General features: G+C 33.2%; 1 protein-coding gene across 3 annotated transcripts in view; it reads left to right on the top strand.

Moving 5' to 3' along the window:
* Xrcc4 (X-ray repair cross complementing 4) overlaps positions 1-26,790 on the top strand; it is a 247,045-nt gene that overhangs the window by 202 nt on the left and 220,053 nt on the right. For 2 of the 3 annotated variants that reach the window (XM_005315659.5, XM_040271690.2), the window contains exons 2-3: positions 22,316-22,464; positions 25,886-26,061. In XM_005315659.5, the coding sequence (XP_005315716.1) occupies positions 22,326-22,464; positions 25,886-26,061 (315 nt within the window). In that variant the 5' untranslated portion in view covers positions 22,316-22,325. Of the gene's footprint in view, positions 109-22,315; positions 22,465-25,885; positions 26,062-26,790 lie in introns of all 3 variants that reach the window. The other variant, XM_040271689.2, reaches the window with a different exon arrangement.

The following is a 26,790-nucleotide window of genomic DNA, read 5'->3' on the forward strand; positions in this document are numbered from 1 at the left end:
TCCTTTTTTTCTTTCCTACTTTTTTCTTTAATTTTTAAAAATCTCTTACATTTACCTCTAAAAGTACACACTGCGCGAATCTTCCCCTCCTCGAATCTTCTTCATTGTGTGAGCTCCTGTACCTGATGTTTGTGGGTTTTGGGGGATCCCAGGGCTCCAGGCCTCATCTACAAGGCTTGTCGCAGTGGAGTCCCCTTTTAATTTTTTTCCTTTTTCTCTGAATGATTTTTAGAAATGCAATGTGCTTTTGAAATGCTCTGTATTAGTTGTGGGATGAGGGGCGAACTTGAATCCGGATGATTGTTTTCAGTAGGTTTATATTTTCCTCAACACTTGCCTTTTTTGTTTCCAAACCAAACCTTTTTTTTTTTTTTTTTTTTGTAGACTGTCAGTAGGTCCTAAATGTTCTTAGGAAAGAACTTTTCTGTAGTATTCTTGGTAAGGAATTGCACTTTTCTGAGTGCAGTAATTGATAGGTATTGTAGAGAAATGGTAAACCAGCAAAATAAATTACATACCAACTTTGTTTTTATCAATAATGGTGTTATTGAGTTTCCTCAGATTTTGATAATTCCATTAGATGAGGCTTTATTTTGCCCACATTTGGTTTCTGTGTTTTATAGATGGAGAAACAGGTACTTCGATATGTTCAAGTTTACATTGTTCTTGGATTTTTTTCAGAAGTCAGAGAGAGGGGCAGTTTTTCCACTCTTTATCCCCTTAGTGTGTCAGAAAATTATTGCAATTCTTAGTTTCCAAATGCGTGGTTAATTTTTTTTTAGACACCATAGGGGTCTTTTCAGAATGTTATAAGTTCTTTGTGTACTCAGAAGGTGAAATATGAAGAGTAAAGAAGCTCCTGAGGTGTTGATTAATGAACAGTATTCAGCCAAACTATAAAAAGATTCTTTAGTATTTAGGGCAACACCGTGTTTAGAAGATTTGCTTTTTTGTTGTATGTGATTACTTCTTTGATAACTATTGTTTGCTACTATACACAAAGGGTTTTTTTTGAGGGGGGGGACTGTTAAACCACGACTAATTTGATTTTAAAATCCATTATACGGAATAGTCAAAAGAATTGGTAAAATATTTAAATTAATAGACATTTACTGAATATCTTCTTTATTCATAGTACCATGAGATTGCAGCAGAAAAATAAAGATGATCTGTTCCTTTGAAGAATTTACTGGGGATGTTGAAGATGGGAATAAAAAATTATAAAAATACATGTTACCTTCCACTAATCAAAAGCAAGTCTTGGGGCTAGGATTGTGGCTCTGTGATAGAGTGCTTGCCTAGCATGTGTGAGGCACTGGGTTCATCTTCAGCACCACATAAAAATAAATTAATAAACTAAAGGTATGGTGTCTACCTACAACTAAAAATATTTTTTTTAAAAAGCAAGTCTTAATGCTTGCACTTGGAATTGCCTTACATTATGACTTACCATTCAAACTAAACAAAGTTAGTTTATTTATGGAAATTATGTTGTGCAACTGATCAAGTTTGGTTTCCAGAATAGTAAATGTGTCTGTAGATGTTACAACTGCTTTTGCTTTCATATGAATATCATCTTGATCATTTGGCACTTCAGAGTGATAATTCTGCATGAAGCTATATGCTTCAGGCTTCCTGTAAAGAGCACCAGGAAGCTGAAGTTGTTGGAGATTGCAATTGATTTGTTATATTTATGGGTTACTATTAATTTTAGGCAATAGATTCTTATGTACCTCAGTTTCAAAATAATAGAGAACATCATTTTTCAGTTATTCATAGAGGATCGGAATTGCCAATGGATGAGACTGATCATGTGTATAATGTTTATCGTATTCATGTAAGAATATGACAAAGTTAATCTGATGTGAGGCTATCTTTTGGGAGGCGGGAATTGAGCTGCATGATCATTAAGTTAATCGACACCCTGCTTTTGGTTTTCATTATTGATAAATTATTTCAAGTACTAGCTTATATCAGTTGCCCCAAACTAATCTTTTTGGTAGTACTGCTGTGGATTCTCTTTTCAAATCATCTTGGATCAAAGAAAGAAAATTTGACTTTGTCATTCCCCTGCTCAAAAATCCTCTCTCCTGCATCTCGAAGAGTATATTCAACTTTGGTTTCATGGTTTCCCCAGGATTGTATGTAAAAATAGTACATATTTTAATTTTTCTATGGAGATGGTCGCATGCTTCCTCAGAGTTGTGAGGATTAAATGAGTTAATACAAATGAAATAATCTAGCCAAATATTTGTCAAACAGTAAACACACAAGACATTTTGGTTATCCTTTTATTTATTATTTTTACACTACCAAAGTTGGAACTCTGGATCTTGCTCATGCTAGGGAAGCTCTCTACCTCTGAGCTCCACGCCCAGGCCTAAGTGTTAGTTATTATTGTGTGAATGGCTTAGTTCTTGACAGAAATAAAAGCCCCCTGAGTTGAGGAATAAGTTTGGAAGATGATTGATTTGCATTATTATTATGTTAGGCACATAATAAAAGGGCTTTGAATTAAATTGTTATAGCTTTTATACCACTAGACCACTTTGTTAACCTATTTTCTTTTTATTTTGTATCTTGTATTTTTAAAAATATTTTTAGTTGTAGATGGACACAATACCTTTATTTAATTATTTATTTATGTGATGCTGAGGTTCAAATCCAGTGTCTCACACATGCTAGGTGAGTGTTCTAACACTGAACCATAATCACAGTTCTTGTATCTTGTATTAATATTAGTGTTAGTATTTTCCTTTTACATTAGTTATCTTTTTTCTTTCTTAATATTCACATATATTAAGTGACAGTGATTTGTTTGCTTTCTCTGATCCTCCAGTAGACTCCATAGCCTAAGCTGAGGTTCTTTGTGTTGGAGTGTTTGTCTTTGAGTCCCACAACCCCTTTTCATCCTTTCCCCCCATGGCTCTTGGATTACCACCTGTAAAAATGCCTATAAAAGTTTTGTTTTTTTCTGCACTTATTTATTTTTTAACCTTAAGAAATGCTTTTGGGGGGGGCTGGGGTTGTAGCTCAGTGGCTCAGTGCTTGCCTTGCATGCATGAGGCACTGAGTTCAATCCTCAGCACCACATTAAAAATAAATAAATAAAAACAAAGATATTGTGTCCATCTACAACTAGAAAAAATAATTAAACAAAAAGAAATGCTGTTTTTGCTTTGCAAGGCTTGTTGAGGTACAGTTGTAGTTCAGGCTAGTTGGAGGTTAAGGCAGGAGTTTCATAAGTTGCTTAGCAATACCCTATCTCAAAATTAAATAGAAAAAAAAAAAGATAGGTACGTAGCTTAGTGCTGGAGCACTTGCCTGATATGCAGGAAGCCCTGGGTTCAATTCCTAGTAATAAGAAGGCTGTCCGGGAAGATATGCTTTTTTTATTATCTTTCTATTTTCTACACATTTGTTTGATCTTTTCTGTAACAAAAATTCTTGAAAGCGTTCTTTATGCTCCATGTTCCAATTTCTCTTTTTCTGTTCTTAAAGTTCACTCTTACATGGCTATTTCTTCTATGCTGCCACAAGATTCTCTTATTAGTGTCACCAGTGATCTGGGTGTTGGTCATTCTCAGTCATCACCATAATTGACTTGTCAGTAACTTTGGACACAGTTTATTGCTTCTCCATGATATGCTTACTTTACTTGATTTCCAGGACCGTATTTCTTTCTTTCTTTCTTTTTTTTTTTTCCTACCTCTTTGGTTACTCTTTCTGTCTGCTATGCTGAATTTTCTATTTGTCCATACATTTTATGTTGAAATGTTCTGGAGCTCAATCTTTGGTTCCTTTCTTTTCCGCTTTCCTTCCTTGTGATAATGATATCAAGTCTTTTGACTTAATCATCGGTTTATCCAAGGCTTCCATATTCATATCCGTAGTTCCTTCTCTTTCTGAACTCTAGAATTAAATATCCAGTCCAGTTGTCTACCTCTGTATCACCATTTGTATATTTATAAGACTTTAGATGTCCCAAATGAACTCTTCTCTCCAAATTTGTCCTCTTTCTCACTTCAGTTGATGACATGCCTATACAATCAGTTGCTCTGAAGTTATCCTTGACGTCTTTCTTTTGTATTCTATCAAAATCCATCTGCAAATTTTTTGGCTTCCTTTACAAAATATATCATGAATTCAACAGTTTACTACTATTGCAGTCATTAGTGCCCTGATCATCTTGAGCTTGAACTTCTGTCATTAGCAACTAACATTTCTTTCTTGGGTTATAGTAATGCTGCTTTATTCAGTCATACAGGTTATTCTCCTAGACTAGCCAGAATGTTACTTTTTACATATGTTAAAAATTGCATTAAGGTATAGGACTCTAAAGATAATGTGTTACCCTAGATTAACAGAAAAAGAACATTAATGAAAAAACTCTTAAAATCCAAATAAAGTCTGGAGTTTATTTAATAGCAATGTATCAGTGTTTTCTAGTTTTGATTAATTTACCGCGGTAATATAAGCATGTACATGAGGGAAATTGGATGAGAGGTATATGGGAAGTCTGTAACTTTGCTGTAAATTCAGAATGATCCCCAAATAAAGTTTATTTTTTAAAAAAGAAGGTAACTTTACTTCTTTGTCTAAAAATCTTAATAAGTTCTGGTTTTTGACCAATGGTAAGAGCCAACTTCTGTATATTGGTCTACAGGAACACATGATCTGATCTCTACTCTCATGTCTTTGAATTTGCTCCCTCCATTACTTTTTCCTAGCCATACTGGCCACCCTTTTTCTTAAGTGCACTAAGCCTACTTCTGTTTTATTACCTGTGTTTTGGCTGCTTTCCTTACTCAGGATGTTTTTTCTTAGACGTTTACACGGGCAATTTCTTCATCTTTTATCCATTTGCTAAGACGTTACTTTTTCAACAAAGCCTATCTCAACCTATTTAAATTTTCAGTTTTGAAATAATCCACACCCTGCCTCTGTACTCTCAGTCTTGAACCTGTTTTTTCTTCTTTTACTAGTATACTATGTATTTTGTGTATTTATTACATGTATATTTAATTGTTTCTCTTCTATTAATATATAAAATCCATGAAGGTAGAGAGTTTTATCTGTATTGCTTTCTTAGGCCAAGATCAAAGTATTTTTCTGAGGTACAGAAATATTCAGTAGGTTTTGGCTATCTGAATAAACTTGACTGAGCATTCAAATTTATAATTCCTGATTTGTAGCCTAAAAGCACTCAATTATTTGTTTTTATGTACCATTCTGTTATAATTTTATGATTCATTTTTTTCCTTTTGGTATTGGGCATTTAACCCAGTGGCACTTTATCCTCAGATAAATCTCCAGATCTTTATTTTATTTTTTTAAATTTTGAGACAGGATCTCATTAAGTTGCTGAGAGTCTCACTGAGTCACAGAGATTGTACTCGAACTTGCACTCCTCCTGCCTCCTCCTCCTGATTTGCTGGGATTACATGTGTTGGCCACTGTATCAGACTCTATATCATTTTTTGCCTCTAAGCCTTTGTTCACTCAGACTGGAGAATGCCCTTCCTTATTTTTCTTTTACCCCTAAGCACTTTTACCTATCCATTTCTCGTTTAAGAGTAATATTAGATTTAAGTTAAGGAAACTGTCCTTAAAACGTCAGACTGGCTCAAGCACTACTTTTCAGAGGCACTTTCACCTGGCCTCTGCACTTCACAAGCTTATATTATGTTTCTATTTAGGTGTTTCTATCTCACTAGAGAACTGGGAATGTCTTACTATGGTAGACAATGAATGCTTTAATACATTAATTGCATGATCAAGGATACTCAACTAAGAAGCAGTCAAGTTCTGATTTCAAACTGGATCTTCTGAGTATAAAGTCAATGCTTTATTTGCTCTCTAACTTGTTTCCTACAAAAAAAAATGGCTGCCATTAAAGTAAGGGAGAAAGATCTTTTATACAGGTAGGAGGTAGCTATTACATTTTATTGCCCTGGTCAATTTGCCCCTTTGTCATTTGTGAACCAGTCATCACAGGTGAGAAAGTGATCTTGTGTTTTTTTTCCTAAAGCGTTGCCTGAAATCATTGACCAGGGGACAGTTGCCATCACCAAATTTTTCATGTTATGACATTTGATTCTTTTGGAGAAAACTAAACTGTTAAAAGACTTATTTTGCCAAATAGAAGAAATCCATGATAGAATTTCAAATTGCTTATTAGTCATTCATGTTTTTGTTAGATGCCATTACTACCACTAACTATATCATAGATTTGTTTCTGTACTATTGGCAAATCCCAAGGTGCTTGTAAGACTTTTCAAAAATTTTATCCCAATGATATGGACATTTGCTTTTAAGGTTGATTCAGACATTTGCACTCAAGGTTGATTAGTTTGTTAATGTAATTTTTGACACTCAGCACAAAAATTAGGTAAAATTTCTCATTTAAAACACTCTTTAATCTTGGATAATGAACCAGACTTCATAATTATTATTTGTACTGAATTCGGACTGTGCCCTCTGGATATAATTATCATTACTGCAGCCTATAAACCAGCAGAAGGACAAAGGAAAATTTCTCCTTTGCCCTCTGAAGGTTTGCTGGTATAAACTGACAAAGATTAAAAAGGAGAAAAGGCATACAAATTTATTAAAATGCCAAAGGGGAAACATTCATAGTAAGGGGAAATTACATCAGTTTGATTATTCAACAGTCCCCAATACTCAGAAACTTATATATCCCTTTTTCTATAGTGAAGAGAGAGAATAGGGAAAGTCAGAACAGTAAATGATTTTTTTTTTTAGGGGGACTGGGTGGGTTTGGAGTACATATGATGGCCTGGGATAAAGTCTCTGGCCTGTAAATCACACAGTGATTTATTAGTGAACCTTTTTAGGACCCAAATAGAACACAATGGTGTGTGAAAAAGTCAGTCCAGGTGTGTTGACAGACTTCAGTCTCTCTTCCTGTGATATGAGTTTAGTTAATGGAAACTTGCAGAAAGAACCAGAGGTAATTGTTTTCTTCATTCAGATTCCAGACTCTAAGCAGACAAGGAGATATCAAAGGAAAGCCTCTTACATCATGTGCTGTTTCCTAAGTTCCTTTAATTTAAAATAATTAACTCACCAAGACTCCTTCGCCTGTGTATTATATCTTCACCTAGCCTTTAAGATTAACAAAATAGGATATTGTTTAATTTCTATAAATCTTGAAACAGCTTCAGCCTTAACAATACCTTAATAGGATTGAAGTGACGATAAGACTTGGGATTAAGTAATCAAAAACAAATATTACTTGGAGGACATTATTGTATTCTGAATTTGTGTGCCACTTTCAGAGCTTTTCTAATCCAACAGAAGTGACCACAATGTTGGAATTGCATTCTACCTTGTGTAAGAGAATGCTATTAGGTTACTTGTGATTTTTACCTGAGCAGTGAACAAAAAGTTTATTGGATAAAGACTTTGATCAATTGAAATATAAATGAGTGACTGCTAAGAAGTAAAGTACAGCCATTGTTGAAGAAACTTATCAAAGTTCTGACAGTATAAATATTGACATACTGAGATGTGTCAATGTTTATCATAGAATTTGGAAGTTCCTGTTTAAGAAATGTGACCCTAGCATTGAACACAGTGTATCAATAAATAAAGAACGTGTCCAAATGAACAGCTGCTCAGAGAAAATAGGATTATATTTGACTTCATTTAAAAAAATGAAGTTTAAAAGTTTATGATGTTTCTTTGTCAATTTATTAGTAGATGCTTTTACTATATAGTTTACTAATATATTTACATATGTGAGTTATCTTAAGTGGTTTTTAAAAATGACAGCACAGTTATTTATAACGTTGTAAATTAGTTTTGCTCTGATACTTATCTATAAATTGAATTAAAAAATCTTGCCTTGACATTGTGTTTAGGAACCAATTTCTGATTTTTTAAACATTGTTCTTATGGAGAAATTGGCTGAAATTATGACTTAGATATTGGTTTTGAGAACCAAAAGTTTGTGCTCTGAGAACTTTTCCAAATAGCAACAGAGAAAACATAAATTTCTGAAGTTTAGATATGATGAGGAAATCTGTCTTGTTTCTCATTATCTGACAACTATATATTAGAAGAAAGTCTATGGAAGAAATAGTAAAGTTGGTATGTTTAGTTGAATATCACAGATGAACACTGTTAACTCTCATTTGAGTAATGTTGTAATTTAAGAAAAAAACAATTAGATGCAAATTTAAACATTTGTAGCTTTCATATGAAGTCATTGGAATCACACCAACAATTGTACATCTGTTTTGCAGGTTTCTTGAAGAAGGTTAAACTTAACATTCTTTGAATGACAGTCCTAAAATAGTCTATCATACAACTTGGGTATCAGGACTTTTACTCTCTTTGCTTTTTTTCTGATGGCTTTTACATAGTTATTTAATCACTTAACCACATTATGATGTTACTTTTGTATTGTGAAGAATGAATGAAAAATAACTTGAAACTGGGCATGGTGGCGTATGCCTGTAATCCCCCCATGTCCAGAGGCTGAGGCAGAGGATTGCAGAGGCCACCTTGCAACTGAACGAGACCCTGTCTTAAAATAAAAAATAAAAGGTATGGGGTGTTGGAAATGCAGCTCAGTGGCATAGCACTTGTTGTATGAAGCTCTGGGTTCAATTACTAATACCTCAAAAAAATGTTTAAAAAGACGGGTTGGAGATGTAGCTCAGTTGCAGATGTATGGCTAGTAAATATGTCAATATTTTTTGACATATGTTCCTCAGTTCAATCACCAATACCTTAACAAAAAAATAAGAGATAAAGAAAAAAGAAAAAAAAGGGAAGAAAAATATAATTGAGATAATATAATCTGTCAGAATCTACATTTGTTTCTATAAATGATAACAAACATGAAAAAACAAATGTGCTTAAGGTTAATGAAAGACTTTTAACTTACTCTCAGTTTTATTGGTCAAATATTGAAAAAAAATTAGTTTTAAAATGTAAATTGACTAGCTCCTTTCAGAGAATTTGCCAGTATTCTGAGATAAGGTGTTGAATTTTACAGTGAAAATATTAGACTTATTAATTGGTGACTTAAAAATTTGGAAAACCCCTTTCATCATGTACCATAGATTTATATCCGTGTTTAAATAGATACTTATGATTTTTTTGGAATTATTAGAGCCTTAGCCAAAATGTTCTCAATGGTCTCCTTGAACCTCCTATTATTACCAGTATTTAGATTGCCAGTGTTTTCAAAATCTCAGGTGATTTAGATTTGATATGACTGTAAGTATAGTAAGCTGAAAATGAAAAACTTTTCACTTGTTAAATATGAATTTAATGTAGTGTTTCCCAAAGTATACAACTTATACTGCTAACAATATGTATATTACTTATTTAATAACATTTTTGTAGGTACTGTGAGATAATTGAGATAGAATTGAGTAATTTGCTGAAGTCCACATAATTAATGAATAATAGTCAGGATTTATATTGATGTCTAATTTCAAAACCTAATGACACAAAGAAGCTTAAGCAAAATGGAATTCCTTGGCCTCATAATTAAAACATCCATGGTAAGTTTTGTGTTCTGATGAAGCTGAAATCAAGTCTGAGCTATTGACCATCTCTCAATTCAGTTTTCTAATATGTCAATTTTGTTCTCAAAAGCTCTAGGATCCACGGTGGCGCGTGCCTGTAATCTCAGTAGCTTGGGAGTCTGAGGCAGGAGGATTGTGAGTTCAAAGTCAGCCTTAACAACAGCGAGGCACTAAGTTACTCAGTGAGACCCTATCTCTAAATAAAATACAAAATAAAAAAAAAATAGGAATGAGGATGTGGCTCAGTTCAATCCCTGGTACCGAAAAAAAAAAATGCTCTAGGCTCACAACATTATAACATCAAATAAGTAGGGAAGAATCTATGTCCTTTATAATGTAGAAAGAAACCTTGCAATTGATTTTTGTTGGACTTAGTTGTTCATAACTGGAATCCTGTGCCTGTCTGAATTATCACTGATCCTATATTTAATAGAACAGAATGTTGGTTTAGCTTGTGTCTCTGTTCTGTCCCTAGAACCTGGTGCCAGAGTAAGTCTGTTCAAGGTCTGTGGGCCGAGAATGGCAGAGGTGGGAGTCATTCAAAACTTTGTTGCTACAATGAGGAAAAAATCTGCATTTGATGGCAAAATCAGCAATTTCTTTTTAAATCTTGAGTGAATGAGCACACTTCCAAACCAAAATGTTGTGGGACATGGACCATGGCACTAATGTCATTGTGTGACCAGTACTTAGTGATAGCTAACAATGATTTATCTAGTTGAGAGCCTGTGTTTTTTTAAGGCAGTGAAAAGGAAAAGTATTAGTACAGATTAAATGCATGAGTTAAATGAATTCAGCCATTTGAGTTAGGGCCATTTATTGATTATGTGCCAGGGACTAGATAATACATATTTGATTCATATTGGTTGGATCAAAAATATAAGATTACATTATTCTAATTATATGCTACAATGTAGGAATTATTGAAAATATCAGTATTCTTACTGCTTCTAGTATCTGTAGTTTGAGTATTACATGCTATGATTGAGGATACATATGAAGTGGCTCATATTGAATTTTTTGTTATATTAATTTTTCATGCATTTTGATTTTAAGAAAAAATTAAGTGCAAGCAATTTCTCTCTCACACACCTCCCCCCTCCACCCCGGATTGAACCTAGGGCCCCTTAGCCACTGAGCCATGTCCCCAGCCCTTTTTATATTTTTATTTTGAGACGAGGTTTCATGAAGTTGCTTAGGGCCTTGCTAAAATGCTGATGCTGGCTTTGAACTTGCATTTCTCCTGCCCCAGCAGTTGTGATCAAATCATTGAATTTTTTTAGCATGTCTATTTAATAGGTATTGTTGTAGAGAGAATTTTATGAATTTTATCAGAGAAACATTTAAATTAATGGGTTATGAGTTCTTTCTATTTATGTTGCAAGTTTGGTTTCAAGAACTTTTATCAGGAAAGAAAAGTAGTCATAGAAGGGGAGGAAAATACTTAAATTTATTGACATATTTATTGGCCATACATCAATAATTACTTTAGTAATTCTTCACCTCTTTAGTTTTGAAAAACATTAATTTAGGAGTTCCTGTAGTTTCTTGAGCCATATAAAGATTTGAAAAAATATTTTTATTTGTGATTACATTAGTCCTTTCCATTAGCATAGGAACTATTAGACTGTATGCTATGAAAATTCCATTGTTAGAATGAAATAAAACAGATAAGTGGGAATAAATTATAATAATCTTATATAAAGAACTGTGTCTGTAATATTTGAAGTCCCAACATGGGAAATTCTAGGGTCTACATCAGCTCAAGGTTGAGATCTGTGTTGTACATTTTATAACTTTTTCCATAGATTAAGCAGAATGGAAAACATTGAAAGATAAGAGTTAGTAGTCCACTACCTATGTAGTAAAGTAAGAAAATTTGCAGAGAAGGCTGAGAGCCAGAAATTGAGGTCAGTTATGAGATTTATATAGAGTCTCTCCAGGGTTGAACTTTCCCTCTATGCAGTAGATTTGCATACACTTCCACCCCTTTCAACCTGCTGTATTTAAGTGTTCTCATTTTGGCCTCATAATTAAAACATCCGTGGTAAGGATGTTTTCGTTTGAGATTCCATTAGAATAGGAACTATTGGATGGTATACTTTGAAAAGCAATATATGTATATAAATGATAAGGCCAAAGGTTATTATCTAAGTTATTAGATAAGGTTATTATCTAAGGTCTGTCTGCCTAGATTTTTCTTGGTCTCTAGTTTAGCTTTTCTTTCTCCAAGGTATGGGGCAGGATCAGTTAGACAATTTCTTTCTGGCCAGCTCTTACACAGAAAGGAGGAGGAAGCTTAGAGTAATATTTTGAAGTTTTTGTGGATGACTTGAGGGGGATAGAGGTTCTAGTTTCTGTAACCTGTATTGGAAAAAAAAGAATTCTAGTTTCAATGGCCTGCCTTTGGGGAGAAAGGAAAGGAGAGAAAGAAGGGAAGGAGAAAGAAAATTAACTTCTCAAGTTCTTCCAATGTCCTTCAGTTTAAAAGTACATAGCATGCCAAAGTGCCATACTTTGGGGTATTGATTTTTGAGATCCAACAATTCATTCAAATGTTGTGAAGACCAAAACAAGGGATTCCAATAGACTGGTATTGGAATTCCGAAGCTATTAAAGTTCCATTTCAAAGAGTACTGCCTACAAACTCTGTGCTTCCTGCTTAGTAAATCAGTATGCATACATACAGTATGCTCAGGGCCTATTTGAAAAAAAGAGCTGGCAGAGTCTGTCTGAGCATGGTTTTCCTGATGTCTTCTCTGTGTTATACACCCACTAAGCAATGCCATCCCCCCACCCTGATTTCTTAAAGGAATAAAATGATTAACACCTGGGAGCCTTGTTGGCAGATCAAAACTGCTTTCAAGGCTTTTCAAACCTTGAAAAAAGATGAGTAGATTTTGACAGGTGTGGGCTGATAGTGGGTATTTCAGGATGTGGAATAGCATAAGTGAAAGGGAATAGTAATGATGGATTTAGAGCCCTTCCTATTCATCCTTTAAGTCTTATTAGATTCCCTTTCTCATAAAACTTTCTGACTTTTCAGTCCAGGTGTGACTCATCTTGTTTATCCTGTCACCTTTTATGACCTTGTTGTGGCTCTCACCAGAAAATTGTAATGTATTTATTTGACTCTCTTGTCATGAGAGTATAAATATTCTGAAATGAGAAGATATATCTATTTTATTTGTATATAATATTCTTCTTTTTTTGGGAAGAATCCACGGATTGAATTTAGAGACCCTTGAGTGCTGAACCATATTCCCAGCCCAGCCATATGTTGTATTTTATTTAGAGACAGGGTCTCACTGAGTTGTTTAGTGCCTCACTTTTGCTGAGGCTGGCTTGGAACTCGCCATCTTCTGGCCTTAGCCTCCCGAGTTGCTGGAATTATAGATGTGTGCCACCATGTCCAGCAATAATAATCTCAGTATCTAGCACAGTACCTTGCATCTGGTAGGATCTAAATAAGTATTTATGCCTGATTAGTTGCATTTCAAAAGTCAGTAGCAATTAGAGAATGCAAATTAAAACTGTGCTGAGATTTCATCTCCAGTCAGAATGGCTGGTGAGGATGTAGGAAAAAACGTACACTCATAAGTTGCTGGTTGGACTACAAAATGGTGCACCCACACTGGAAAGCAGTATTCCTCAGAAAACGTAGAAAGGCAGCACCATTTGATCTGGTTATCCCATCCTCAGCATATACCCAGAGGACCTAAAATCAGCATACTATAGAGAAGTGGCCACATAAGTGTTTATAGCAGCTCAATTCACAACAGCTAAGCTATGGAACCAACCCTAGGCACCCTTCAATAGAAGAATCGATAAAGAAAACGTGATATGTATACACAGTGGGCTATTTATTCATCCATAAATAAGAGTGAAACTATGTCAATTGCTGGTAAATGGATGGAACTGGAGACTCTCAGGCTAAGTGAAATAAGCCATTCCTAGAAAACCAAAAATATTCTCTATGCTATGCAGATGCTAACTCACATAAGAGGTGAGTTGGAGGTTCACCCTTTAGGGACAAGAAGGAGGGTAATGGGAGGGAAGAGAGGAAGAATAGGATTGGGAAAGACAGTAGAATGAATTAGACATAACTTTCTTATTTTCATATGTGAATACATGACTGGTGTAACTTCACATCATGCACAACCACAAGAGTGGAAGTTACACTCCATATATGTATGATATGTCAAAATACATTCTAGTGTCTTATATAACTAAAAAGAATAAAACACATGAAAAAAAGTCATTTGATTCGTGAGAAGCTACTTAGTCTTCTTTTAGCCAGTGACAATGAAAGCATTAGATTTGTCTGGTAAAGGTACACTATTCTAAGGGTTTCAGGACAAAGAATTTGGTTTCATACCCAGTATAGGTTTCAAACTCATGGCTTTAAAATTTGCAGTAAAATTGTTTTGTTCATCATTCTGAGATATTTTCCAGCATGAACAACCATTTCTGTGATTCTCTAATACAAAGTGGATGTCCAAAAAATCAGTATTGATTGTCCCTCTACTGTTGGTATCAGATCCCTCAGGTTAATGGAGTTAGGCCCATAAGACTGTCCTCACTTCAGATGCCAATTACAAGTCCTAGGGAACCTGTATTTCTGACCAAACTGTTTATAGATTTCATGAACCTCCTCTTCAGGTCTGGTAATTTGTTTAAATGGCTCACAAAGCTCAAACACACACACACACACACACACACACACACACACACACACACACACACGCACGCACACGCACACACTCACACTATATATGTATATCTTTATTGATTAGTATCAGTGGAGGAAAGCCAGATGGAAGAGATGCATAGGGCAATCTTTTAGATGTGGGGGCAAAGAGGTACTGTATCCTCCTAACATCCTGATAAATTTATCAGTCGGCAACTCTTCAGATCTCCTTGTTCAATATCCAATACCAGAGTTGGGAATGGGAATGGGGTAAGGGTGGAGGAGGGCTGAAAGTTGCAGCTCTCTAATAATTTTTGTCTTCCTGGTGTGACCAACTCCTCTGAGGCTTTTCAGGGGACCAACTGTAAGTCACTCAATAAACTCAGGTGGGTTCAAAGGGATTCATGAAGAACAAAAAGTCATTTCTATCATTCAGGAAATTTCAAGGATTTTAGAATTCTGTGTCAGGAACCAGGGACAAAGGCCAAATTTATTATAGTGAACATAACAGTGTTTTTTTTAAAAAAAAACATATAAAGCAACATGTATTAAGCCAGGTGACTTCTGCATAAAATATAGAAATTTGTCAATTTCTTGCATAATTAGAATGATAGACCAGCAAACGGCCAATACTTTGCCATGCCAACAATTTGTTTTATAGTAGCTATGATTGTTATAAGATCTGATAGTTGTCCAGGCTACCTTACTCTCCACCCCTCATGCAATGAATGCTTATGATTTATATGGTCTTTGGAGGTATTAGAACTTGCACTTTTGCTAAAGATAAGAGGTCTTGATTTGAATTTTAGGTACAAAGTTTCAGTTCAGTTTGAGACTGCATCACCCCAGGGAACTCAAAATATATTTTTTCCTTATATCTTGATTCTTCCTCCTGCTAGTTGTCTGAAATATGTTCGGGAATATGTGGTTGAAAATGACTTAGAAATTGCAGCCTTGGAAATAAATATGTAATTACTCATCCAAGTAGGATAACTACTTATATGCTGTTTATAACTCTTAATGTTATTCAAATAATATGCAACTGCTGTTTTTGTTAAAAAATTTTAAGCATTGGCAATTTCATATGATTCCTAAGTATATTTGTGTATTGAATTAGATAGTATTGACAATTGAGGATATGTTATAGGATCAGCCCTATCCCCAGATTAACTCCCATTGTCTTGCCATTCAGCCTCTTGTTTTCCATTTATAAGTAGGCAGATAAATGAGTATGGTTGTCAGTAAATGTTGGGTTTGTGAATGGGAGGAAAACATACAGTGCAAGTCTTGTTCCTTTTCATTACAAGTACTTTTAGTTACATTTCAGTTCTCAGTAACACATTTTTCAAGTAGGAGGAAGACTAAATGTGCTTAGCTGATGGTATTTCATGATGTCTAATTTCTTCTGAAATTAAAATATTAGAGAGGTGAAGCTTAAGAAATCATAATTACAAAGTTATTATTGAAAAAAGACTGTTGTTTAGTTAATTCTGTATTTCATAATCCTGTTTAGTTCTGTTAAGTTTCTTTCTCTCACAAAACTGAAGTATTTCTGTGATAGTCTAGAAAATTTCTAAAATGAGAAGTATTCTCTCTCTCTTTTGTTGATGTTACTTGTAATCGAGAGTGGCCTTTTGATGAAACTGAAGAAAGTCATAGTCTTGGAACTTCAGGTCCAATGTTAAGGGCATTTTTCATCCAGATCTTCAATTCAGTGGAGGAAATTCATTAAAGCATTAGGTCATTTTATTGCTTAACACTTATAGAGTAGAAGAAAAGAAAAGAAAGCAGAGGAAGTAATATTTAAATAAATTACTGAAACTAATGATTATTAATGGTGTTACTGAGAGATAGAGGAAATGATTAGTAATATGATATTAGTGATGGCAACCTTTGGCATTCTATAGTCATTAGAGGTAATTGAAAATAGACTGCCCATGGCAAAGATGCTTTATTTTTTAGATTTATAGTTCTAATGTTTTATTCTTGAAGCATCAGATTAATGTCTTTCTTGAATATCAGCAGTATAGTTCAAGTTTTTGAACAAAATTGTGCTAACAGTTGTTAACTGTATTTAACTCCCTGGAATGATCAACTGTTTTGATTTTCTAGAACATGGAACTTTCGGTTATAAAACAGGGAAAATTCCAAGTAAACCTGGAAAAGTGGCTGGTTACCTAACTTTCATTTTGAAGTTATTAGCATGGAATCAATCCTGGTATTTTTAGAAAGATATTTAATAATACTATAAAATGTTTACCTTTAAAGTTTAGAAAATTTAATTTGAAAGTATTTTTCTATGCAAGGGTTGCTTGATTTTTTGTTGCTTTGGAAATAAGCAGTTTGCTTTGTTTTGTTTGTTTTGTTGCTTTGGAAATAAGGTAAACTGAATTTGTAGTTTTTTTAAAATCTTAACTTACTCTTTAGTAGACTCTTGCTATTAATAATTGAAATGCTTGGAATAAATTATTAAGTTAAAAAAATTCAGTGTGGGAATTCTGACAAAAAAGGTAAAAATGATTATAGTACTTTAAAATACACTAAACAGATAATAGTCTTTTTCTTTGCATTTGGTTTTTTTTAATAATATGTGATGGTTGTCTTTTCAAAAGCAAATACTATTGTGATTGTTGCATCAACTTTTCTTTCCTTTTATCTAACAATCATATATATATATATATATTTCTGCTTTTCAATTTTATAATACTAATAGGATTTTTGAAAACACTGTGACCATATTTTGGTCTTACAATTACATTTTCTTTTTATCTCTCTCTTTACAAAAATAAATAAATAAATAAAGTCATACAGAAAAATGTAACCAGGATTCTAATTACAGACTATTAACAGTTTGTGCTGTGTGCTAATTTTTATTCTGAACTCACTTTTGGTATCATCCTACTCTTCTCAACAAGGGGCACTTAAGTTAATTGCTTCATTAGAAACATGCATTTATCTCTTTCTGATCTGTAAGTACAAGTCTTTGGCAGAGCTGCAGAAGTTTGAACACCTGCAGCCCAAGTAGCTTGAAAAGAAGCCATAACTAACTCTAAAGGAAAATAAAAGAAGTTCAAGTTCAAAATGGTATTATCAATGATATAGTGTTGTAACTAACTTGAGGTGACCTAAGAGTTGGCTTCTGTACTGTTCCTTATCAGCATCTAAAAGGGCATACAAAATTCTTTGTAAACTAATTTAAAAAGTGTTTTGTTTATTCAGAAGCAACTGTGAATGGTATTTGTTCAGACCGTAGATCACATCAGTTGCATACCAGCCAACAACTTAGTTCTCTTCTGAGAGAGGCCAAGTATCAAAGACACAAAGTACTAAAGATAAGCTTCTCAATTCTCAACTGTTCTGAGCTCTCAATAAAGCTACTGATGTACAAATTGGGGTGGGGCCCAAACTTTCCACCTGCAGGCTTGTCTTAGATCCTTGGCTCTGACTGGGAGGGGTACTGATACTATCCTGACCTTTAGTGGCCTTAGAGAACAAAACATGGACTTTCTCAATAGCCCTAATCAGTGGGTCCTTCTGAAGAGGATTCCATCTCCTTTCTGTTAAGTAATCTCAGGGCAAAAAATTATGCCTATTGATATTTACAGGGATGGTGAGAGCAAAGAGATGGTTGATTTGCTCTTACTGAATCTTAAGATATATATAATATATATTATGTATATAAAAATATATATTATGTATAATATGTAACATAATTAATAATATGATAATAATTACATATATATATATTTCTTTCCATGTTTGATTCTTTGATATTTTATATTTTTTTGTATCTTTATTTTACTTATATATTTTTATGTGGTTCTGAGGATTGAACACAGTGCCATGCAAATGCTCTACCACTGAGCTACAACCCCAGACCCTGATATTTTGTATTTAATATATAACGAGTGTGTGACCTCAGTAAATAAAACAGTGAAATACTTTAAAAACTAGTTCAAACTAGGCCCAGAGGCACATGCCTGTAATTCCAGTGGTTGAGGAGGCTGAGGAAGGAGGATAGCAAGTTCAAAGCCTGCCTAAGCAATTTAGCGAGCCCCTGTACAACTTAGTGAGACCCTGTCTCAAAATAAAAAAATCATAAAAAGGGTTAGGGATGTGTTACAGTGGTTAAGCACCCCAGGGTTAGATCCCCAGTACCAAAAAAACAAAACAAAGCAAAAAAATCTGGTTCAAATAATATATTTTTAGAAAATTAAGACTTAATTCATTTAAAGAAAAATTTCTGGGACTACTGAGGCATAAAATACTGCGGATACTGAGTTATCACATGTAAGTTATTAATATTTGAAGTACTTAAATTTAGTTTATAATTAGCATCAAAATTTCAAATATAAGTATACTGAAATAATAGATTCTTTAAAATCAAAATTTTAATTTTGTGGTGAGTACCTAGAATAAGTCAGAAAACTGGAAAACATTTGAAACGTGAATAATTTGGAGATATTTTTGAAACTAATCTATTCCCCAGTTATCTTTTTAACATTTTTGAAATGAAAACCCTTTATATTACTGTGAAAGTAGCATGAGTGACTGACAGGCATCTGTAATATTAAATTTTAAATGAATTTTGCTATAATTAGGAATTTATCATTGTTCCAAATTTGGTTAAAAAATAGTAATGAAACGAATCACTATTTAAAAATAATTTAGGGCTGAGGTTGTGGCTCAGTGGCAGAGTGCTTGCCTCACACATGTGAGGCACTGGGTTTGATCCTCAGCCCCACATGAACAATAAATAAACAAACAAAATAAAGATATTGTGTCCATGTTTAACTAAAAAATAAAAAAAAATAATTTAAAGTGCTGTATTTTGCTTTCACAAAGTTAATGCTAAAATAATCCTGGTACTTGAGGCATGTTTGAAAAGAAAGGATTCATGTAAGTGTGTGGGCATCTGCATGTGTCTTTGTTGTGTCTGTGTGTTTGCATATAAATACTGTAGAGGCCAAAAAAAAAAAAAAAGGGGGTGGGGGCTCCATAGTATTCTCTGTAACCTTTGCCCCTGAAAACAATTAAGGGTTTTGAGCCCATTAAAATTGTCTCTAACTATATGTGATTTTCAGTGATTGGCATTGAAAACAGTAACACATTTTCCAGTTATTAAAGGATTAGAGCATGTGAGTAATTTACTGAATGTTAAGTGTATTGAATTATTTACCTAAAAGTAATATAAGCACATCTGGGCAAAGAGGACTTCATTGTAGGAAAAAGGTTTTTTTTTTTTTTTTTTGTGTGTGTGTGTGTGTGTATGATGCTTGGGATTGAACCCAGGTCCTTGGCCATGTGAGGCCAGCACTCTGCCAACTAAGCTATATCTCCAGCCCCAGGAAAAGGTTTTGAATGAAATATTTAAACTAAATATTTTGAAATTAATTGATTATGATGCCAGGAATACAAATTTAATTATTTAAATATTTTACCTGCTTAATTGAGGGGTCTATAAGTGTTAGTTTTCAATTCATTTTTCTTTGGGAAGAATAAATTGTTTTCTAAGTAAACTTTAAGTAGAAGTTAGGATGATTGCTAATTTATCAATTTGAAGGGGTCTTATACTATTAATTTTATATTTTTTTCTTTCATGTTGGGATTTTATCTGGATTCCTTGTGCCCTTTAGCCTTACTTTGTGAAGTGTCAAACTGGGCAATTTAGTAAAATCTTGTCCTCAAAATAAAGTAACAAAATAAAAAATTGGGGGGTATAGCTCAGTGGCTTTGGGTAAAAACAAGGATGAACATGTACTATATTAAAATTAAGAGCTTCTTTTCATTTATAAACAGCCACTATGAGAATAACTCCGAGTGAAAGAGGATACAAAGCATGTGTCTATAAAATGATTCATTCAAAATATTCAAAATGAAGAGCAATCAAACTAAAATATTTAAAAGACAGATTAATAACAATAGTAGCAAAGAGAAAAATGAATCAGAAACATGGCAAGATTGAACAGATACTCCATAAACCAGTATATTTAAATGTCTAATAAATATATGAAAAGGGGTCAGTATTCATTATTCATTAAGGAAATATAAATTAAAATCTATGTAATACTACTATATACCTACCAGAAAGGCTGAAATGTAGGATTTGAACCAACCAGAATTCTCATATATTGATTATAAATTGGAACAACCTTTTTCAAAAATTGTTGGTTGTGTAGTACCCAATCCCAACAGATGCAGCTCCTCTGACCCAGTATTCCAACATACGTATATCCTAAATAAAAATGCATAGATATTTGCCAGAATGTTTATGGCAGTACTATTTGTACTATTTGTAATACTCCATAATACTGTAAACTGTAATACTGTAAACCACCAAACGTCTATCACTGGATATTGGATCAATAATTTTGCTATATTCATAATGGAAGATTACACAGCCCTGAGAATAATATACAACTCTAAGAAACAAAATGGGTGAATCTCAAACATTATATTGAGCAAAAGAAGCTAGGCACAAAATAGAAAATGCTGTAAAATTATATTTACATAAAATACAAAAACATTTAGAATTCTAATCTGTTAAGGTATAGAGAGTGTGAGAATGAATTCTGCTTCTTGATATGAGTATTGCCTTGCTTACATTTGTTCAGTTGTAAAATTCATCAATTTGTATTGTTGATACGTATTATTGAGTGGAGGGCTCAAACTCAGGAAACAGATTTGAGATCCCTGCAAGTGGAAGAAGATGCAAGATGCAGTTAGGATAGTAGACACTTTATTCAGAGGTGGCAACAGCCTTCAGCTTCAGATTTAGCCCCTATCCAGTTACATTTTGCTCCAGTTGTTTCCTTCAGCCCCAGCCTTTTCCATAGGCTATTTTATACACAGGCCAAACAAAGAAGGCACACTGCCAACAGTTTAAAAAAGTAGGCACATATTCACAACCTAATTATCATGACCTCCAGTACATACACGGAACCAGAGTGTTTCTGACCCTGACTACACACTAACCATAGCATTGCCAACTTATGACGTAGGCTACTACTGGCCATAACACCCAATCGTGGCCTTGGTCACATACTGAAAACATAACTTAGCCTGCTGGAAGCCTTAGCAAGGGAGCCCAATTATAGCCATTTTGGCCCAACTCAACACAAGTACTGTCTGTAGTTACACCTAAATAAAAAAATTAATAAAATGAAAACTTTTTTATTAGTCTTAAGCTGTGATAGTTTGCTATAACCCATCCAAATGTTTCTATTACAAGGTGCTCTCGTCTCAGGGAAAAGTGTGTAACTGACCATGGGTACAATTTAGAAAGGGCAACTGTTAGGTTTTGAGATTTTATTTTCCTATTATTTATTCTTACCCTTCTTTTTTCATTCCTCCAGACAGACTTCCTCCTTACTAATTATGGTTACATTCCAGTTGTTAAGATTACTCTCAGGTCTTTCACACAAGTTCTTGTGACTGACACTCTCCAAAGATGAATTCTACATTTCATATTGTTGAGATGGTAATTTTTTTATGCTGTAAGTAATATTTTTAATATGATAGAGCTACTGTAGTTAGAACACATACAATAAAAACACTTCTTTGCAATTTTCGATCACTGTGAGGTTCAATAGCATTATCCCACTTGAATGGTTAACAAGGTAACATGTTACTTAACTTCCTTAATAGCTCAAATAAATATAATCAGATCAATAAATGTAATTAACACATAATATAACAAACTTTAAGAAACTATTACAAATTAACTCCCATGTACTCTTGACATAGTATTTTTGTTCTACTGGCTTATGCTAAAGCAACTTTCTTTAAAAACAGAGATGGTAATTTTTATTTAGCTCCATTACTTGGACTAATCTTTTGCCATTTGTGGGCCTCTGTTTTTCTCATTTGTAAAAGCCTTGATTTGATATTGAACAAAAGTATGATTTATTGAGTTTCTGGTTGACTCTCTTATATTTTTTTTTCGTTTTTGTTTTACTTATTTCCTTAGAATTTATATAGCTTAGGGACTTGGATAGAAAACATAGCCATTTGATAAATAAAGTTTCTTGTAAAATACTCATTTTATCTTTCATAACAGGTAACCAGAAATGGAGAGAAAAGTAAGCAAAATCCGTCTTGCCTCTGAAGCCCATATAATTCATTTTCTACAAGTGTCTTGGGAGAAAACACTAGGATCTGGTTTTGTTATTACACTTACTGATGGTCAGTCAGCATGGACTGGGACAGGTAATATTAAAAGCAAATTTTTAAAATGTAAAATTTAAATTATGTGTTATTATTCCATCCTCTCTTCAAATTGTAGTTTCTTCAATAGATATGGGTAAAACTGATTACTTTTACTTGTAGTGACCAGTTTATATGCAGATTTGTAACATTGCCATTTTCTGTAATTGTTATTAAATAAATTAGCATATATCCAACTAATTCTGATTATCATTTGAATCTTAGTACTTAGACTTTGTTAAAATTTTGAAATGATCTCTTAATACAAGATGTGAATAGTACTTTTGACATGTATCTCCTCTTGGGACCCCAGGGAAATATTGAGAGGCAGAGGAAGCAGGTTAGCCAGATAAAGAGTTTGTGTTGGATTGTGGCCATGGAGTTTTCTTTCTACTTCATCCACTTATATAGTTTGAAATATTTTCCAATGAACATGTACTATATTTGGAACAAAACAGAACCATAGCCTAAAACTTTATAATGCAGGGGTGAAAACTATATGTAGAATTTTGACTATTTTATAAAATATACTTTTAATTTTTTAAATATTTTTTGATAATCTTTTAAAAATGTTTATAACCTTCAAATTGTATTTGGAACATGGCAGGTATAAAGTCAAAATATTTATAATTGTTTTACTAAATTACCAAAGTTTAAATAATCTTCTAAAGTATTTTATTAAAACATTTTTAAAAACTTTCTATGATTATGAAGTCATTTCTAAGTTATGTTGTGATATTTTACTTAAAATATTTTTTTTTTATTTTACATATTATTTCTATCTTCTAAATTTTGAAATATTTCTCTAAAATTTATTTCATATTTTATGCCTTTCCTTATTCATTTTTGTTTAAATTTTAGGGACAAACTAAGCATGTAATATTGATAATTATTTTATCATTTTTATAATTAAAATACATTGTAAAATTCTGTTTCTTTCTTGAATGTTACAAATTCTGTTTTATTTAGTCAAACTGAATTTACATTCACTGTTTTTTCATTCATCTTTTATGATAATAAGAAATGTTAATATAAGGATTACTGTAAAATAAAGAAATTTCAAGATAATATTTGCAATACTCCTTATGGTATCTATTTAAGCTATACATTTCTGTGAAAGTGAAATCAGTAGTTGGTTGTTACAGTGTAGAAGTGGAATAAGATACATCAGGTTAACTATATATGCTAATGAAAGTGTGTGACGGTTCTTGTTTTTGGATGAAGAGGTAAAACATTGCTAAAAACCATGACAATGGGTTAATGCTGATCTATTTTGATTGAAAGAATAAAAGAATATCTTAAATATAGAAAACTGGCTAGAAAAAAAAACTGTTTACTTCAGAGCTGGCTTTTTTATTTTATTTATATATAATAGCAGAATGCATTACAATTCATATTACACATATAGAGCACACATTTTTCACATCTCTGGTTGTATACAAAGTATATTCACAACAATTCATGTCTTCATACATGTACTTTGGATAATGGGATAATGATTTCCATCACATACCACCTTCATTGCTAACCCCATGCTCTCTCCCTTCCTCTCCCACCCCTCTGCCCTATCTAGAGTTAGTCTGTTCCAAATGTTTTCCCTGATATGTGGATGCTGATCCATAATGGGGGTTGGAGGAGCATGGGAGTAATGGAGGAACTTTAGGTGGGGCAAAGGAAGGGAGGGGAAGAGTGGGGGGACATGGGGTAGGAAAGATGGTGCAATGAGATGGACATCATTACCCTAAGTACATGTATGAAAACAAGAATGGTGTGACTCTACTTTTAATGCAACCAGAGACATGAAAAATTGTACTCTGTATGTGTACTATGAATTGAAATGCATTGTGCTGTCATGTATAACAAATAAAAATAAATAAATAAATTTTAAAAATGAAGTTAACTTATAAGATTGATGTCTAACTGGTGAAACCTCTAAGGACTCCAAGAAACCATCAGCCTTCATTTAAAACCACTTTTGTGTGGAGTGTTTGCCACTCTGGCTAGGGAAATCCATGGTTGAACATCATAAGGCAGGAAGGGGAAAAAAAAAGCAGAACAAAAGGGTATCAGTAGATAAGAGAAACAGGATTAATGTCCCAGAACACAAACATAAAGACCAATTTGAAAAAGATGTGAATTATGTTTAAAACATTCAAATATTTTAAAGGTGTATTAGTTTGTTTTGTGTTACTGTCAGGAAATATCTGAGGCAGGCTATCCTTGAAGAAAAGAGGATTATTTAGTTCATAATTTTAGAGGCAATCCCATTGGTTTAGTCTCTAGTGCTGGCCTACTGGTGGGCAGCATCAAAACAGCATATGCAGGAGAAAGAGATTACATCACTTTTTAAAAAATATTTTTAGTTGTCGAAGCACCTTCATTTATTTATTTATATGTGGTATGGAGAATTGAACCTAGTGTCTCAGACATGGTAGGCAAGCACTCTACCACTGAGCTATAATCCCAGCCCCTAAGAGATTAATTACATCTTGAAACTGAAAGCCAGAGAGTAATTCAGTCTCATTCTTACAACTATTCACTCTCGCAAGAACTGACTCAGGATGCCATTAGAATTATTTTAATTCCTTCCCAGGGCAGCACTCTGAATGACCTAAGGACCTATGATCCATCTCTTAAAATTTCAACAACCTCTCATATAGCCACACTGACGACCAAATTCTCAGTTCATAAACCCTTGGGGAACCCATGGACCCTTTGGACATATCCAAACTGTATCAGAAAAGTAGAGTAAGAACAGTATATTATGAAAAAGAAATAAAGACTATACATAGACAAAGAGGATATATAGGGATAAATCAAGAAAATGTATAGATAGATAAGGATATTGGAAATCAGATCTATTGTATACTGTGTTTCATAGGTGAGGTACTCAATGAATTTGAGTTCCTTTCCCAATTCTTATCATATTCCTTCATCCATGTTTTCTTTTGTTAGCACACAAGATGAAAAGAATGAACTTCACTTTTACTTAATTTGACTGTGCCTATGTGAGTGATAAATAGACTATAGACCATTGAATCTTTGAGTCAAAGAAGAAAGATATTGGAAAATACTAAGCATATTAATCATAACAGGAAATGATTTTATCTGGCTATGACTGAAGAGCAGGTTCACAAAATGGTAGTTTCCATGGTAATTTACAATGATATATTTTATCTAAGGACTGAGAAATTATTCCAGCCATCTCAAGATTTTCAGATGAAATTTGAGACTAAACCAATGCAGTTTTCAAAAATCACTAGTTTCATTAAAAGGTGTAATTTGACTTAGAAATGTGTCATATGGGGATTAATTTTACTTTTTGTTAAACTTCAGGTATATGTGATAAAATGGTAGTAACAGATAAGCAAATATTTTTCATGTTTAGAAATATTCCTTTTAAACTCATTAATGTTTTCCATAGTTTCTGAATTGGCAATTTCCCAAGAAGCTGATGACATGGCAATGGAAAGAGAAAAATATGTGGATGAACTAAGAAAAGCATTGGTGTCAGGACCAGGACCAATGAATACATACAAGTTTGATTTTTCTAAAGAATCTTGTCATTTCTATTTTGAGAAAAACCTGAAAGATGTTTCAGTAAGTACAACTTACCATAACTTTATAATTGTAAGATGTCATAGCTCTTATTGAGGAATTATGCTTAAGGTTCAAGAAACTCTTATATTATTCCCAGAACACCTCAGAAGTAATAGCTTTGAAAGTACTTGGTTTCCAAATTGGAAGAATGCTTTAAAGTTAAAGTCATTGAACTGTATTAATGAATTATGAAAAGTTATTATTGGAAAATGTATTAGTTAATGCTTTAAAAATGTTAAGTATTATAATTATATTAAGCAATTATAAAACTAAAAAGGTAGAAATAACTGATGCTAGTCACTCCATATTATTTCATATCTATTAAAACATATTTCATAATAATAATTTTGTTTTTTTTCCAATATTTTCAGCTGATTACTATCTTTAATCACTGTGGGTTAAAGAGGATTTTAAATTTTTTAAACTAAATTTGTCTCAAAATTTTAATAACTAAAGTTAGTGTAGTAGAGATTTCCTTACCTTTTTTATACTATAGATCTCATATATCATTGATAAATAATTTAAAATTGTCAAAAAAACAACTCAATCTCTAATTAGTTTAGGTAAAATATAAAGATAGTATGTGAAGAACATTTAATAAATAAATCACCATGTTGATCTGAATTGGTATAGGAACTGAGGAGGATGAAGAACAGATGTTCTTGTCTGCAAAGTATGGAAACTTTGGAATATTTAAGCTGGAAGTTATTTTTATTTTAGAATTTCTAA

The sequence above is a fragment of the Ictidomys tridecemlineatus genome, chromosome 1, assembly GCF_052094955.1.
Source record: "Ictidomys tridecemlineatus isolate mIctTri1 chromosome 1, mIctTri1.hap1, whole genome shotgun sequence".
Classification (NCBI taxonomy): Eukaryota; Metazoa; Chordata; class Mammalia; order Rodentia; family Sciuridae; genus Ictidomys; species Ictidomys tridecemlineatus.